The following is a 17727-nucleotide window of genomic DNA, read 5'->3' as shown; positions in this document are numbered from 1 at the left end:
AAATCCTCATCCTGTTTCGTTCCTTATATAGAGGGGTAGATGTGATGACGCCACTTGTGAGTCCTTCTTGAGCGAAGTGAAGGGGAGGGGGGATTAATGAATGCATATAAATGACAAGCGTCGTTCTCAGATTGTAAATGTTGTTGCTTGGCTCTCCAACACACCGGTGTGCTGTACTAGTGACGAATTGGCACGTTCTGTTTACGTGACAAACCTTACTAGTTATCTCCGTCGGGTGGTGGCGGGTTTAACGACACATTCATATATTTACGCAATCTAACACCAAAAAAACCCCTGTATTATGGATGATATTGGTCGCGAAAGCCTACCACGTGTTGAACTCAATACAATTTCCTTCCAGCATCCCCCATAGAACACTCGCGCAACCCGCTGCCGGTGGAAGGCCTTCCGCGAGGGCAGGAGGTCGTCCGCAACAAAAAAAAACCTGCGGCTCTCGAGGCTAGCCGCGGCTCTTTTACGGGGCTGCTTCGTGATGTTATTTATCGAGGGCCGCGGTCGTCTCGTAATCACCACCACCACCAGGGGCGGGGCCACAGGGGGAGCTGGGGGGGGCCCAGCCCCGCCTGAAATTTTGTGAAAGTCGGTCATCGGGATAACCGGAAATATCCGGCTGCTGAAAAATGCTGCAGGCTGCCACCTCGTGCTGCCCTGCAGGCTGCCACCTTGTGTGCTGCCCTGCAGGCTGCCACCTTGTGCTGCCCTGCAGGCTGCCCCCTTGTGCTGCCCTGCAGGCTGCCACCTTGTGCTGCCCTGCAGGCTGCCACCTTGTGTGCTGCCCTGCAGGCTGCCCCCTTGTGCTGCCCTGCAGGCTGCCACCTTGTGTGCTGCCCTGCAGGCTGCCCCCTTGTGCTGCCCTGCAGGCTGCCACCTTGTGTGCTGCCCTGCAGGCTGCCCCCTTGTGCTGCCCTGCAGGCTGCCACCTCGTGCTGCCCTGCAGGCTGCCACCTCGTGTGCTGCCCTGCAGGCTGCCACCTCGTGTGCTGCCACCTTGTGTGCTGCTCTGCAGGCTGCCACCTTGTGTGCTGCTCTGCAGGCTGCTTGAGCCGCAGCCCTTCGAACTTATCAAACTTATTAGCCACATCAGCGGCTCCGACCTATTAATAAACTCCGCGTTCAAATCAATGGACTAAACTGTGGTCTACCCATTTATACCGATGGGTGGACAGAGGTTGGAGTTCGTGGGGGGTTTAAGAAACAGCCCCCATCCTCAGCACCCAATCATCCCATTACATCAGCCACTGCCCCCACACCACCCTCGTCTTCCCCCCCCCACCCCGTCTCCGCACATTAATTAATTTATCAAAATATGCATTTATACTGGAGGAATCCGATGAGCTACAAAGCTATTTTGTCACATATGCCCGGCCGTCCCCGTCCAGTCACGACCAACGAGCTCCACAGACAGAGCACCGCGCTGCCCCGATCCTGCACCGAGCCGGCCGCGTGCTCGCCGTCGCAACCGTCACAGCGTGCGTCGGAAAACGCGAATAAAGGAGACCTCAATATGTAAAGGATATGAATTCCTGCAGTCACGAAAGCTTTAAGTCAAAATTTGAGACCTCAGTAAATAAATAGACAGTGCTAATGCAGGGGTCGGCAAAACAAAAAAATCAACAAGAAGGGCAATTCTTGTTCGAATGCAGTCCCAGAAAACGATTAACCAAAACTCAATATTTCAAGAGGCGCCGCGATGGGAAGTGATGAATTCGAGACAGTGGCGGTCCTCAATAAATAACATCACGAAGCAGCCCCTTGAAGAGCCACCCGCGGCTCCAGAGCCGAAGCTTTGCCGACCCGCTGTTCTAAGAAGAAGGCAGCTTCGGCATGGAGTGGAGAGCGAGAGAGGTGTGTGGGGGGGGGGGCAGAAGGGAGGTGGTGGGGGGGGGGCCTCCTCACCATCGACGCAGCCCGGGCGCGTACGCGTGGTGCCGGCCACCTGACCGGGCAGGCACGAGCACTTGACGGTCTGCGAGCGCTCCTCGATCTTGTTCTTGTTGCAGCAGCGGTGCGCTTTGAGCACCTCGCACGTGCCCATCCGCATAGGCCCTGGGGGGGGGGGGGGAAGGAAACACGCCATGAAGATACAGATCCCCCCGTATAGACTTTACAGACTGTGGGAGTGCGGGTCGCAAGCAGCGCCTATGAAGGGCACACGAGGGGTTGGGTGGCCAACTACACGCCCGGCTGCCTTTGTCTCATCAGCGGTGATGTTTACACATCGCTCCAGGTTCTCATTTGAGGCTGAGTCGACCTAGGGGAGGCGCTGCACCGGTTCAGATGATCGTGCTGACCGCGACACTACCGCTCTCAATACACACACAATAAACTATCAATACACACAATACACTATCAATACACACACAATAAACTATCAATACAAACAAAATACACTATCAATACACACACAATACACCATCAATACACACAGAATATACTATCAACACAAACGCAATACACTATCAATACAAACACAATACATTATCAATACCCACACAGTTCACTATCAATACACACACAATACACTATCAATACAAACACAAAACGCTATCAATACGTGTAAAATAGATTATCAATACAAACACAATACACTATCAATACACACACAATGCACTACCAATACACACACAATACACTATCAATACACACAATACACTATCAATACACACACAATACACTATCAATACACACACAATACACTATCAATACACACACAATACACTATCAGTACACACACAATACACTATCATTACAAACACAATACACTATCAATACACACACAATACACTATCAATACAAACACAATACACTATCAATACACACACAATACACTATAATTGCAAACACAATACACTATCAATACACACACAATACACTATCAATACACACACAATAAACTATCAATACACACTCAATACACTATCAATACACACAATACATTATCAATACAAACACAATACACTCTCAATACACAGACAATACACTATCAATACAAACACAATACACTATCAATATACACACACAATACACTATCAATACAAACACAATACACTATCAATGCACACACAATACACTATCAATACACACACAATACACTATCAGTACACACACAATACACTATCAATACACACACAATACACTATCAATACAAACACAATACACTATCAATACAAACACAATACACTATCAATACACACACAATACACTATCAATACACACACAATACACTATACATACAAACACAATACACTATCAATACACACACAATATACTATCAATACACACACAATACACTATTAGTACACACACAATACACTATCAGTACACACACAATACACTATCAATACAGACACAATACACTATCAATACAAACACAACACACTATCAATACACACAATATACTATCAATACAAACACAATACACTATCAATACACAGACAATACACTATCAATACAAACACAAAACACTATCAATACAAACACAATACACTATCAATACAAACACAATACACTATCAATACACACACAATACACTATCAATACAAACACAAAACACTATCAATACAAACACAATACACTATAAATACACACACAATACACTATCAATACACACACGATACACTATCAATACACACACAATACACTATCAATACAAACACAATACACTATCAATACAAACACAATACACTATCAATACACACACAATACACTATCAATACACACACAATACACTATCATTACAAACACAATACACTATCAATACACACACAATACACTATCAATACACACACAATACACTATCAATACACACACAATACACTATCAATAAAAACACAATACACAATCAATACAAACACAATACACTATCAATACACACAATACACTATCAATACACACACAATACACTATCAATACACACACAATACACTATTAATATAAACACAATACACTATCAATACAAACACAACACACTATCAATACAAACACAATACACTATTATTACACATATAATACACTATCAATACAAACACAATACACCATCAATACAAACACAAAACACTCTCAATACACACATTACACTATCAATACACACACAATACACTCAATACACACACAATACACTATCAATACACACACAACACACTATCAATACAAACACAATACACTATCAATACAAACACAATAAACTATCAATACAAACACAATATACTATCAATACACGCGCAATACACTATCAATACACACACAATACACTATCAATACAAACACAATACACTATCAATACACACACAATACACTATCAATACAAACACAATACACTCTCAATACACACAATACAATATCAATACAAACACAATACACTCAATAAACACAATAAACTATCAATACACACACAATGCCCTATCAATACAAACACAATACACTATAAATACACACACAATACACTATCAATACACACAATACACACACAATACACACACAATACACTATCAATATAAACACACTACACTATCAATACACACAATACACTATCAATACAAACACAATACACTATAAATACACACACAATACACTATCAATACACACAATACACACACAATACACACACAATACACTATCAATACAAACACAATGCACTATCAATACAAACACAATACACTATAAATACACACACAATACACTATCAATACAAACACAATACACTATCAATGCAAACACAATACACTCTTAATACACAAACAATACACTATCAATACACACACAATACACAATCAATACAAACACAATACACTGTCAATACACACACAATACACTATCAATACAAACACAAAACACTATAAATACACACAATACACTATCAATACAAACACAATACACACAATAAACTATCAATACACACACAATACACTATCAATACAAACACAATACACAATCAATACACACATAATACACTATCAATACAAACACAATACACAATCAATACAAACACAATACACTATCAATACACACGCAATACACTATCAATACAAACACAATGCACTCAATACACACACAATACACTATCAATACACACACAACACACTATCAATACAAACACAATACACACAATAAACTATCAATACACACACAATACACTATCAATACAAACACAATACACAATCAATACACACATAATACACTATCAATACAAACACAATACACAATCAATACAAACACAATACACTATCAATACACACGCAATACACTATCAATACAAACACAATGCACTCAATACACACACAATACACTATCAATACACACACAACACACTATCAATACAAACACAATACACTATCAATACAAACACAATAAACTATCAATACAAACACAATATACTATCAATACACGCGCAATACACTATCAATACACACACAATACACTATCAATACACACACAATACACTATCAATACAAACACGATACACTATCAATACAAACACAATACACTCTTAATACACACACAATACACTATCAATACACACACAATACACAATCAATACAAACACAATACACTGTCAATACACACACAATACACTATCAATACAAACACAAAACACTATAAATACACACAATACACTATCAATACAAACACAATACACACAATAAACTATCAATACACACACAATACACTATCAATACAAACACAATACACAATCAATACACACATAATACACTATCAATACAAACACAATACACAATCAATACAAACACAATACACTATCAATACACACGCAATACACTATCAATACAAACACAATGCACTCAATACACACACAATACACTATCAATACACACACAACACACTATCAATACAAACACAATACACTATCAATACAAACACAATAAACTATCAATACAAACACAATATACTATCAATACACGCGCAATACACTATCAATACACACACAATACACTATCAATACAAACACAATACACTATCAATACACACACAATACACTATCAATACAAACACAATACACTCTCAATACACACAATACAATATCAATACAAACACAATACACTCAATAAACACAATAAACTATCAATACACACACAATGCCCTATCAATACAAACACAATACACTATAAATACACACACAATACACTATCAATACACACAATACACACACAATACACACACAATACACTGTCAATATAAACACACTACACTATCAATACACACAATACACTATCAATACAAACACAATACACTATAAATACACACACAATACACTATCAATACACACAATACACACACAATACACACACAATACACTATCAATACAAACACAATGCACTATCAATACAAACACAATACACTATAAATACACACACAATACACTATCAATACAAACACAATACACTATCAATGCAAACACAATACACTATAAATACACATACAATACACTATCAATACACACACAATACACTATCAATACAAACACAATACACTATCAATACAAACACAATACACTCTTAATACACACACAATACACTATCAATACACACACAATACACAATCAATACAAACACAATACACTCTCAATACACACACAATACACTATCAATACAAACACAAAACACTATAAATACACACACAATACACTATCAATACAAACACAATACACTCAATACACACAATAAACTATCAATACACACACAATACACTATCAATACAAACACAATACACAATCAATACAAACACAATACACTATCAATACAAACACAATACACTATCAATACAAACACAATACACTATCAATACACACACAATACACACACAATACACTCTCAATACAAACACAATACACTATCAATACAAACACAATACACTATCAATACACACACAATACACACACAATACACTCTCAATTCAAACACAATACACGATCAAATACACAAACACAATACACTATCAATACAAACACAATACACTATCAATACAAACACAATACACTATCAATACACACACATTACACTATCAATACAAACACAATACACTATCAATACACACACAATACACTATCAATACACACACAATACACTATCAATACACACACAATACACTATCAATACACACACAATACACTATCAATACACACACAATACACTATCAATACAAACACAATACACTATCAATACAAATACAATACACTATCAATACACACACAATACACTATCAATACAAACACAATACACTATCAATACAAACACAATACACTCTCAAAACACACACAATAGACTATCAATACAAACACAATGCACTATCAATACAAACACAATACACTAGAAATACACACACAATACACTATCAATACAAACACAATACACTATCAATGCAAACACAATACACTATAAATACACATACAATACACTATCAATACACACACAATACACTATCAATACAAACACAATACACTATCAATACAAACACAATACACTCTTAATACACACACAATACACTATCAATACACACACAATACACAATCAATACAAACACAATACACTGTCAATACACACACAATACACTATCAATACAAACACAAAACACTATAAATACACACACAATACACAATCAATACAAACACAATACACTATCAATACAAACACAATACACTATCAATACAAACACAATACACTATCAATACACACACAATACACACACAATACACTCTCAATACAAACACAATACACGATCAAATACACAAACACAATACACTATCAATACAAACACAATACACTATCAATACAAACACAATACACTATCAATACACACACATTACACTATCAATACAAACACAATACACTATCAATACACACACAATACACTATCAATACACACACAATACACTATCAATACACACACAATACACTATCAATACACACACAATACACTATCAATACACACACAATACACTATCAATACAAACACAATACACTATCAATACAAATACAATACACTATCAATACACACACAATACACTATCAATACACACACAATACACTATCAATACAAACACAATACATTATCAATACAAACACACAATACACTATCAATACACACACAATACACTATCAATACACACACAATACACTATCAATACACACAATACACTATCAATACAAACACAATACACTATCAATACAAACACAATACACTATCAATACACACACAATACACTATCAATACACACACAATACACTATCAATACAAACACAATACACTATCAATACACACACAATACACTATCAATACAAATACAATACACTCTCAATACAAACACAATACACTCTCAAAACACACACAATACACTATCAATACAAACACAATACACTATCAATACACACACATGCATGACACCAACCAGTGTCCCATTAGCCCACCCCACCTGCTCGTTTAATTTTTAGCATTTTTTATTGATTCCCGGCCCCGCGCTAGTATCTCATAAGTTGATTGCCACCGTGGTGTAATGAGGTTCGCACACACGTTCTTTCGACCCAGAGGTCGCCGCTTTTGATTTGATTTACCGATGGAACCCGCGACGAGATAACGGGCACCGTGGGTGGCAGTGGACCTTCACCAACCCTGGGCGAGGAGCGGTTTGGGGGCTGTCCATAAATGACGTCACGCGATTTTGGACGATTTTTGACCGACCCCCCCCCCCCCCCGCCTCGTCACACGGCGTCACAAATGTCTGACCCCCCCCCCCCCCCTAGGTGCGTGACGTCATTTATGGACGGCCCCTTGGTGGGGGGAGGGGGGGGGTACCACCCCTGGTGTTGTCGTTCCAGCCGACAGACTGCGAGAATGCGGTGGGCACTAACGGCCCCGTCCATGATACCGTGTTGAGCGGTGGTTCCTCACGAATGCCTTCGCAAATCAGAGACGGGGCCACCCTCGCCTTCACGGCATCGGCGGAGCCGAGGGCCGTTCACCACGCACGTTTGACGTTTGACATCATTGGGGTTTGACAGCAGCACGACGATGGGGATTGGAGGGGTCGCACGTCAAAGGCCCTGGGCCTTGCACTGAACGAACGCTGGTCTTGGCTCGAAGCCACTGAACTTCTCTCACACCGTACGTAGCTAACCGTGCTAATCGGAGGTGCGAACATTGCCCCCCCCCCCCACCCCCCGTCATGCTTGTTTGAGGATGAAGATTGATCCGACTTGATTTGGCTTTGCATAAATAAGGAACCCAGAGTGCCCAGGATAAGAAAAAATAAACAAACGGAAGCTTCGTGCCTGTGTGTCGCACAAAAAATCATTCAGTTTCACACGTAGGATTTCGCGACCAATACCCATAATATAGTGGTCTTTGTGGGTGAGATCGCGTAAATATGAATGTTTCGTTAATCCCGCCACCAGCCGACACCACCAATTAGTGAGGTATGTCACGTAAACAAAACGTGTCAATTAGTTACCACTTCAGCACACCGGTGTGTTGGAGAGTAAACACACAGCATTTACAATTTATGTGTGCGACGCTTCGCTTACAGTTTCACCAACTTCAAATGTTTCCTGCAGCTGCCCTGGACCAAAGTCAAACTTGAAGCTGCTCCATTGGATGGAGTCAATCGGGTTTTCATATTTCCCATTCCATTCTTCCGTACGATGGCAATGTGTTCAGGCGCTTAATGCCAATGTCGAGGCATGCTAGCCACGACGAGAGGGCTTCAGCAGAGAGAGAGAGAGTTCCTGTCGTTTTGAAGTTTCTCCTTGGTTGAAGGAGCGTAGACCACAGTGGGTTTACGAAATGGTCCATAGTTTGGGTTGCATGGCCCTAATTTGTCCAGTGATATCTTGCAACATCGTCATTTTTTGCCAGTAGGCTGACCTATTGCATTTGCACAGTAGGAGTGTGTGTATGTGTGTGTCTTTGTATATGTCCGACAAAAACAACCCCCTACCTCCTCGCGGTGCCGGACGGGCAACTCTGTCGTGGACAGTGCTGTGGGGGGAGGGCCAATTCCGATTGGCTCCTCCCCTCATGGCGTCTGTGTCCACCACAGTGGCTAAACGGGGGCTCTGGATGGGTGCGAGGGGCTGGTAACCCCTCCACCTTGAATTAATTACCACTAAACCACGAGGCTGCTAGATTTTTGTACAGCCCATGGGCTTGTAATTACCAACACGCTGTTCCGGCATCGGCGCATCCACACAACATCATGGATGCATGCCGGGTCCAAGCAAGAACATCTGCTGGACTACATAGTGACGGACCAGTGGATGCGAGCCCATGTCCTTGACACCAGGACCTACCGTGGAGCTGATCTGCCCTCTGACCATCGACTAGTCATCTGTAAGATGCGCCTGCCATTGTTCTACTCCGGTGGTGGGTGTACACCCAGGACCCCATTGCAACCTAAAGTGGCCTGGTCTTAGTTATCTGATGAAAGTTGCAAGCGAGAATTTCATCATCACTTGCGGCTGGGATTGGCATCGTCCCCGACTTCTCCTGATGTCGAGGATAAATGGGCGAGGTTTAGGACTGTGACTCATGCAGCTGCAATGGCTGCTTTGGGAACGCGGTCCAGACCTCCCCAGAGCCCCTGGCTGACAGAGGAGGTGTTCAGGATGGTTGAGAAAAAGCGACAGGCCCACTGTCATTGTCTACAGCATCCCACATCAGAGAATGAGGAGGCTTACGGCAGCCTTTGCTCGGAGGTTCGGAGAACCGTGAGGCGCTGCAAGGATGGGTGGTGGTCGCAGGTTGCTGAGGAGATGGAGTCTGCCTCAGTGGCCCGCGATCACAAATCTCTATTTAACTCCATCAAAAAAGTAACCTGCAGCGCCACACCGATTACCATCATTAGGGGAAAAAACGGTGATCCAATCTCTGACCCCCAGGAACAGGTTTGCAGATTTGCTGAACATTTCTGTGAGGTCCTGGGGGAGGGAAAATCCCTCAGCCAGGAAAACATCGTGGCACAAAGTGAGGATGACCCTGCTGAGGCTGCGGTGCCTCAAATATTGGAAGAAGTCACCCCCTGTGAGTGGCTGGCTGAGGTGCCATCTGTTGAGGAAGTACTGAGGGCGATCCGGAGTCTGAGACCAGGAAAGGCAGCGGGCAGAGATGATCTCCCAAGCGAAATGCTGAGGGAGGGTGGCGTTTGTGCACAGACTGCCCTATATGACATCATAACAACAGTCTGGACTACTGGACGGGTTCCGCAGGATTGGAAGGATACCCTGGTGGTCCCCCTCTTTAAGAAGGGGGACCGCACAGACTGTTACAACTACAGGGGCATCTCACTCCTCAGTGTGCCGGGAAAGGTCCTGGCAAGGATTATTCAACATCTTCTTGCCAGGCACGCTGAGGAGAGGCTTGCGGGGCCCCAATGCGGTTTCAGGAAAGGGCGGTCCTGCATATATGGCATATTTTATATCTGTCTGCTACAGCAGAGGTGTAGGGAATTCCAGCAAGACCTACATCTCTGCTTTATTGACCTGGTCAAGGCCTATGATACCATCAGTAGGCCTGGGCTCTGGGTTGTTCTTCGTGCTTTTGGAGTACCTGATCCTCTGCTCACGATCATTAAGGACCTTCATGATGGTGAGCGGGCCCGGGTAAAACTACGTGGCCGGGAGTCATAGCCATTCCCTGTACACCTTGGGGTGCGACAGGGATGTCCTCTGGCTCCCACATTATTTAACATCTATTTTGACCACGTAGTTCATGAAGCCTTCAATAGCTGTACCGGGGGAATCTCCATATGGTACAGATATAATGGGAGGCTGATCGATGCCCAGGTGCGGTCAAGGGATGGCTCCCTATTACTCAACCACGTTACGTATCTTCTTTATTTCTTTCGGTAAAGTCACGTAGAATGAGAATAAAATAATAAATCGATAAAACAAAATAACACAATAATATTCTCACGACGTTTCGGCCACAACACAAGCGGCCTTCATCAGGTGAAGGGACGAGACTGTCTGGAGGACAGCCCTGGAGTGAAAAAGCCACGCTCAGATCACGACCTTTAAACTGTGTGTGAAGAAACGTTACGTATGCCGATGATTTGGTAATAGCTGCTCATTCAGAGGAGGAGTTGGAGATGCTGCTGCTGAGACTGGATAATGCTACTAAGAGATGGCGCCTTACCATCAGCCCCACCAAAACTAAGCACCTGCCTGGGTATTTTGTACCATCGGACACTCCACCTCTACAACTCCCAATCGGTGATGGGCCAGTTGTGGAGAGAGTGGAGAGTTTCCCATACATGGGCAGTGTGCTTATGACCGGCTCCAGTTTAACAGCAGAGGTCTCACTCCGAATCAGTCAAGCGGCAATATCTTTTCATCGGTTGCGTAACGCTGTGTGGAAGCTACCTGGTCTGTCGCTCCGCACTAAGCTTCAGGTCTTCTCGGCCACGGTCATTCCCTCCCTTCTCTACGCTTGCGAAACGTGGACCCCCTTAACGGAGCATCTTCGCCAGTTGGAAACATTTAGGCTGGCCTGCCTACGATCCATCCTGGGTTTAACCAGGCTGGATTGTGTGAGGAGCTCACAAATCCTTGAAAGATCTGGGCAAGGTCCCATCGGTGAGCTCCTCCGGCAGGCAAGGCTGTGTTGGCTGGGTCATGTAGCCCGCATGCCCAGCCACCGCATGCCGAAACAGCTTTTGTTCGGCCAGATCGAGGGGGCTAAACGGGCGTGGCATGGGCTAGAGGAGAGATGGAGTGATGTGGTACAGGAGGATGTGGAGCTGAGTGGACTTGCCGATGACTGGTACCAGCGGTGTCAAGATCGGCCTCTGTGGAGGAGGCACGTGAAGGACGCTATTGGGCAGTTGGAGGCAGTCGCCCTCCAACAACAACGGAGGGCGGAGGAGCGACGCTCACAACAACGAGCGGAGCGACGAGTGGCTAAAGCACAGCAGGTTGTCACAGTAGGGGGCACAGGTGGTGCACCAGCCAGTCATCTCAGTTAGTCGACCCGTGGCACCTAGGTCTGCCCCATGACCTCCTGCCCGCGGGCGTTCGACACTTCACGTGGCCTCAAGGTGCACATGGCCTGGCACAAGCGTCGTGGTGACGTCACCGCCACTTAGTGGCGAATGGCGGTTGTTGTTGTATGTGGGAACGGTCGTGTAGTGGTTAGCGCGCTGCGCTGCAAACCTGGCGACCCAAGTTCGATTCCCGCTCACGGCCAATACCAGTGACGATTGTCCGAACCGGTCCTGGTGCAATGTGTAAATATCGCTACTCGGGAGACAAAGGCGGCCGGGCGTGGTGTTGGCCACCCAACCCCCTTGTGTGCCGTACCGGCCTTCATAGGTCCTCGCTAACAGCACTTGCCCCAACAGTCTGTTAACGCCATACGGGGGATCTTTGTCTTTGTATGTAGCACATGACCAAATTCAAGTGCTTCTCCGGTCTGGTGGCTATTTAATCCAGTGGGGGTCTCCGGAGTCATTTCTGGATCTAATTAACACTCCTGAATTGACAACTATGGGGGAAAAGGCAGCAAAACGTGGCGCTTCATCAGAAGCAAGCGAAACAATTGATGAGATGCGGTGATAATAAAAAAAAAATGACTGTGATGTCATTGTACCGACTCGTAAAATAGGAAATCTATATCCTTTACACGGCTGGTCCTATTACGGCACATTGCTTAGGACAAAATTTGAAATAGAATCAGGAAAAAAATATGTATTCTGCACCAGGCGGGAATTATGCTATTCATCTCACTTCCATTTCTCTTCTGTACAGAAATCCATTTTAATATTTTAGAATTATTTCGCACTTCGAAGAAAGAATAGTGACACAAGTTAATTCATTTATCTTCGAGCCAAATGCGGAGAGCCAATTATAGTGTGCGGTGGCGAATTGCTTCTGTGCTCTGAACCCAGTGATCTTTATTATTTTTGTAATATTTATTAAGCCATAGCAGATCGGTTGGCGAGTCTCGCGATTCGAGGCATGTACGTTGTATGTTGAACTTCTTTCGCACCGAAAAATAAATTCTTTAAGACTGCTTTTTGTGTTTAGTTTGGTGCTCTCCCCATGCACCTCCAATTATCATGGTTGGCTACGCATGGTGCGAAAGAAGTTCAACATACAGTACATACACACGTGAAATTACTTCATCATTTCCAATTAGCATGGTTGGCTACGTAGAGTATGAAATAAGTTCAACATAAATGCATTATTAATATTATTTATCCTAACTTAATATGCACTATAACTTCAGGAAAAGATACTGTGTCGTTGCCATGTTTAAAATTTTTGTTCTCAGCTTTATAGAGTGAAGATTGCACCTTTGGATTAGATATCACTTATGATGATAAAATCACATTTTTATTGGTTGTTAAAAAAAATGTTTCGGGTCAAACGATGGCAGTGGCATGACAACGATGGGCCTTCAAGTCCACGCAACGCGGTGGAAGTTACGTAACATTGAATGATATCCCACGTAACCTACGGAGGCGAGCACGCGGGCAGCATTCGCACGGGAACATTTAAATCCAGCTAATTTTTTCCAATCGCTTTACTCCCCGCGATTCGAGCGCGCGAATAATTTGAGATGAGCGCAGTCAAAATGAGGCTCCCTTCTTTGTTTGCTCAAGCAATGCAATTAAAATTGTTTTTTTGTTTCACGCTTATAAAAATATATATATAAACGAGACCGCAATAGGAAAAGACTGGAACGTCGCGTGAACAATTTGAGACTCACAGCTGCGGTTTCCAAAGGCAAAGCCCTTCAATAAAAATACTGCCATTTTAATTGGTAAAGAAAACGATGATTCGCGTTTCCCGCCACGTCTTCCCCATTCATTGGGACGGTGCGTTTGTGATTCGCTCGCAGCCAAGTGCTTCCTTGGACATTCGCGGTGATCGTGGAGAGAGCGGAGATAGCGAGAGAGAGAGTGAGCAAGAGAGAGCGAGAGAGAGCGGGAGAGAGGGCGAGAGAGAGAGAGCGAGAGAGAGAGAGTGGGAGAGAGAGCGACATGGAGTGAGAAGAGAGGGGGTAGAGAGAGAGGGGGGGGCATAGAGGGGGGTAGAGAGAGATGGAAGGGGTGGGTTACATAAAGCAAAGCATATTAAAAAAAAAACTAAATGATGAACGAAGCAAAGTGCCGACTACACCGAGCATCTTCTTGTTTCCTTTGATCGTGAAAAAAGAGACGAGAGAGAGAGACGAGAGAGAGAGGGGCGCGTGCCAAAACACATTCTCCTGCGGAAGGAGCTGGTAGGAACGTTGGGTTGCTCGGTCAGTGGCCAGGGTCAACGGCAGCACCACGTGGTGTATTCCGCAAATATGCCCGACTGTGAGGGCGGGCACAAGCCGGCGTGAGTAGGTTAAACGTTGAGTTTTATGAGGGCACCACGGGGTGACCAGCCCCTCCCCACCCAGCCCCACCCCACCCAGCCCCTCCCTACCCTCCCCTCTCCACCCAGCCCCACCCCTCCCACGTGGACAGACATCCACAGACATGCACAATTAATCCCCTGCCTCCTGTGAATTAATCCCGGTTGGGCTTCCAGTCCACTACGTTTCCTACCAGTATAAACGGTGCCCTCCAGAGCGTGGTCCTTCGTTACGCAACGCGAAAGATGCATCGCCAAATTAGGAAAGAGAGGCATCATCATGGGGCATCATGATGATGATGAACCATTAGCACTCGTGAAATAGAATTATTTGAAAGAAAATAAATATACATCTATCAGGTAAGCGAGCATCCTCGTTAATGTTTAAATATATATGTGTGTGTGTGTCGCACAGACATACCAGCATGCTTTCAGCGCCGGACAAAAAATATCGGTCTTAATGAGCGAAGAACCTAAGGAATGCAGTGCCCTAGTGAATTTGAAGCATGTGTTTCTCTTGACGTTGATTAAGATTATGAGACCTCCTTTGCCAGTAACAAGATATAGTAATAGGTTTTACCCTTTTAACTGGCACAAAAACTGACACCTTTATTCAAGGCATCATGTTTGCAATAACCACAACACAGGCAGTCAAAATGCAAACAAAAGAGACAACTCTGATAATAATATGCACTGTCCTTGAATTTGATTGGTCCACACCCGAGACGGCTTTTCTTAGAGCCTAGTCTCCACTGGTGTTGGACGAGAAGACGCCAAAAGGCGTACAACTCAAAAACAGCGCACAATCAGAGTATTGAGGGCTCGGGGTGAGCATTTACATTATGAGACCTCCTTTTCCAGTAACAAGATATAGAGTTGTCTCTTTTGTTTGCATTTTGACTGCTTGTGTTGTGGTTATTGCAAACATGATCCCTTGTATAAAGGTGTCAGTTTTTGTGCCAGTTAAAAGGGTAAAACCTATTTCTATATGTTGATTAAGATGTCATATACCTGCGTTACTTGTGGTTTTGTTACGTACGAAGCGTCTGCAAAGGCTATCATATTTCATACAAAATAATTACATCGAAGACAGCAGCTTGGCTGCGTGGTTGGAACGTTGACAGCACGTGATGTGCGCACGCACGCACGCACGTGTTTTTGTTGGTTCTATTGAAAAGCCCCAGTGATCTTAAACATCAAATAACGGTGGGATTTCAAACGATCACGCCAGAGATATTGCACGAACGCCTGAGACCCTTCGCCAATCTCGACGCGATGCGCACCGCCACGGACGTTCCGCAGGAGTGTGAACCTGCACAGAGGGAGAAACCTTCGCACGGACAATTGCGTTCGGACGCGGCAGCGCGTGCGTGCGTGCGTGTGTGTGGGGGAGACAAAGGCGGTCGGGCGTGGTGTTGGCCACCCACCCCCTCGTGTACCATTCCGGCCTTTCATAGGTGCTCGCTAACAGCGCTTGCCCCAACAGCCTGTGAAGGCTATACCGGGGATCTTTGTCTTTGTGAGGAGCGGCAGTGCGCAACGAACCTGGTCACCTGGGTTCGATTCCTACACCGGTGGCGATTATGCGAACCGGTCCTAGGCCTCACCTAGGTCGACTCAGCCTCAAACGAGTACCTGGTGCGATGTGTAAATATCACCACTAGGGAGGAGGGAGACAAAGGCGGCCGGGCGTGGGGTTGGGCACCCACCCCCTCGTGCTAACAGCACTTGCCCCTAGAGTATGTGAAGGCTATACGGGGGATCTTTGTATCTGTCTGTGTGCGTGTACCACTGGGAAGCGGTGGACTAGGGGTTAGCGCGCCATGCTACTCAACTCAGCGACCCGAGTTCGATACCCGCTCATGGTCAACACCAGTGACGGTCAACTGAACCGGTGCTGGGCTTCCCCTAGGTCTACTCGGCCTCAAATGAGTATTCATTGTGACACTATTAGTATTGTTACAATTGAGCAAAACGTTTGACGTCATGCCAAACGACCCAAGGGGCCGTCCATAAATGACGTCACGCGGCGTCACAAAAAGTCAGACCCTCCCTCAAATATGACGTCACAAAGCTCTGCCCCCCCCCCCAAAAAATATATATAAAACATGCTTCAAATCGCTTTAAACTATTGTCATTGTAGTGCGTATTTAATGTGGCGCTGCACTCTGATGTTGTAGGACAAAACATTCATTTAAAAGCCTATTTAATTAAGTAGAACGTGTTGTCTATATTTATTTAAAGTTGCGCATTTTGATGTGACGTCACATTTCTCAACCCCCCCTACCCCTCGTCACACATCGTCACAAATGTCTCACTGAGGAGGGGCGTGATTGACACGTCCCCCTCAATGAGG

General features: G+C 44.1%; 1 protein-coding gene across 3 annotated transcripts in view; it reads right to left on the bottom strand.

Annotated features, from left to right (window-relative positions):
* The window catches only part of LOC116952304 (chemokine-like protein TAFA-2), a 135746-nt gene that overhangs the window by 17438 nt on the left and 100581 nt on the right, over positions 1-17727 (bottom strand). For all 3 annotated transcript variants that reach the window (XM_032971523.2, XM_032971522.2, XM_076074164.1), the window contains one exon: positions 1918-2067. In XM_032971523.2, coding sequence (XP_032827414.1) covers positions 1918-2067 — 150 coding nt within the window. The remainder of the gene's footprint in view (positions 1-1917; positions 2068-17727) is intronic.

The sequence above is a fragment of the Petromyzon marinus genome, chromosome 46 (genome assembly GCF_048934315.1).
Source record: "Petromyzon marinus isolate PM22_M1 ecotype Great Lakes invasive population chromosome 46, UKy_Petmar_22M1.pri1.0, whole genome shotgun sequence".
NCBI lineage: Eukaryota > Metazoa > Chordata > Hyperoartia > Petromyzontiformes > Petromyzontidae > Petromyzon > Petromyzon marinus.
This window is presented reverse-complemented; position numbering and strand designations above follow the sequence as displayed.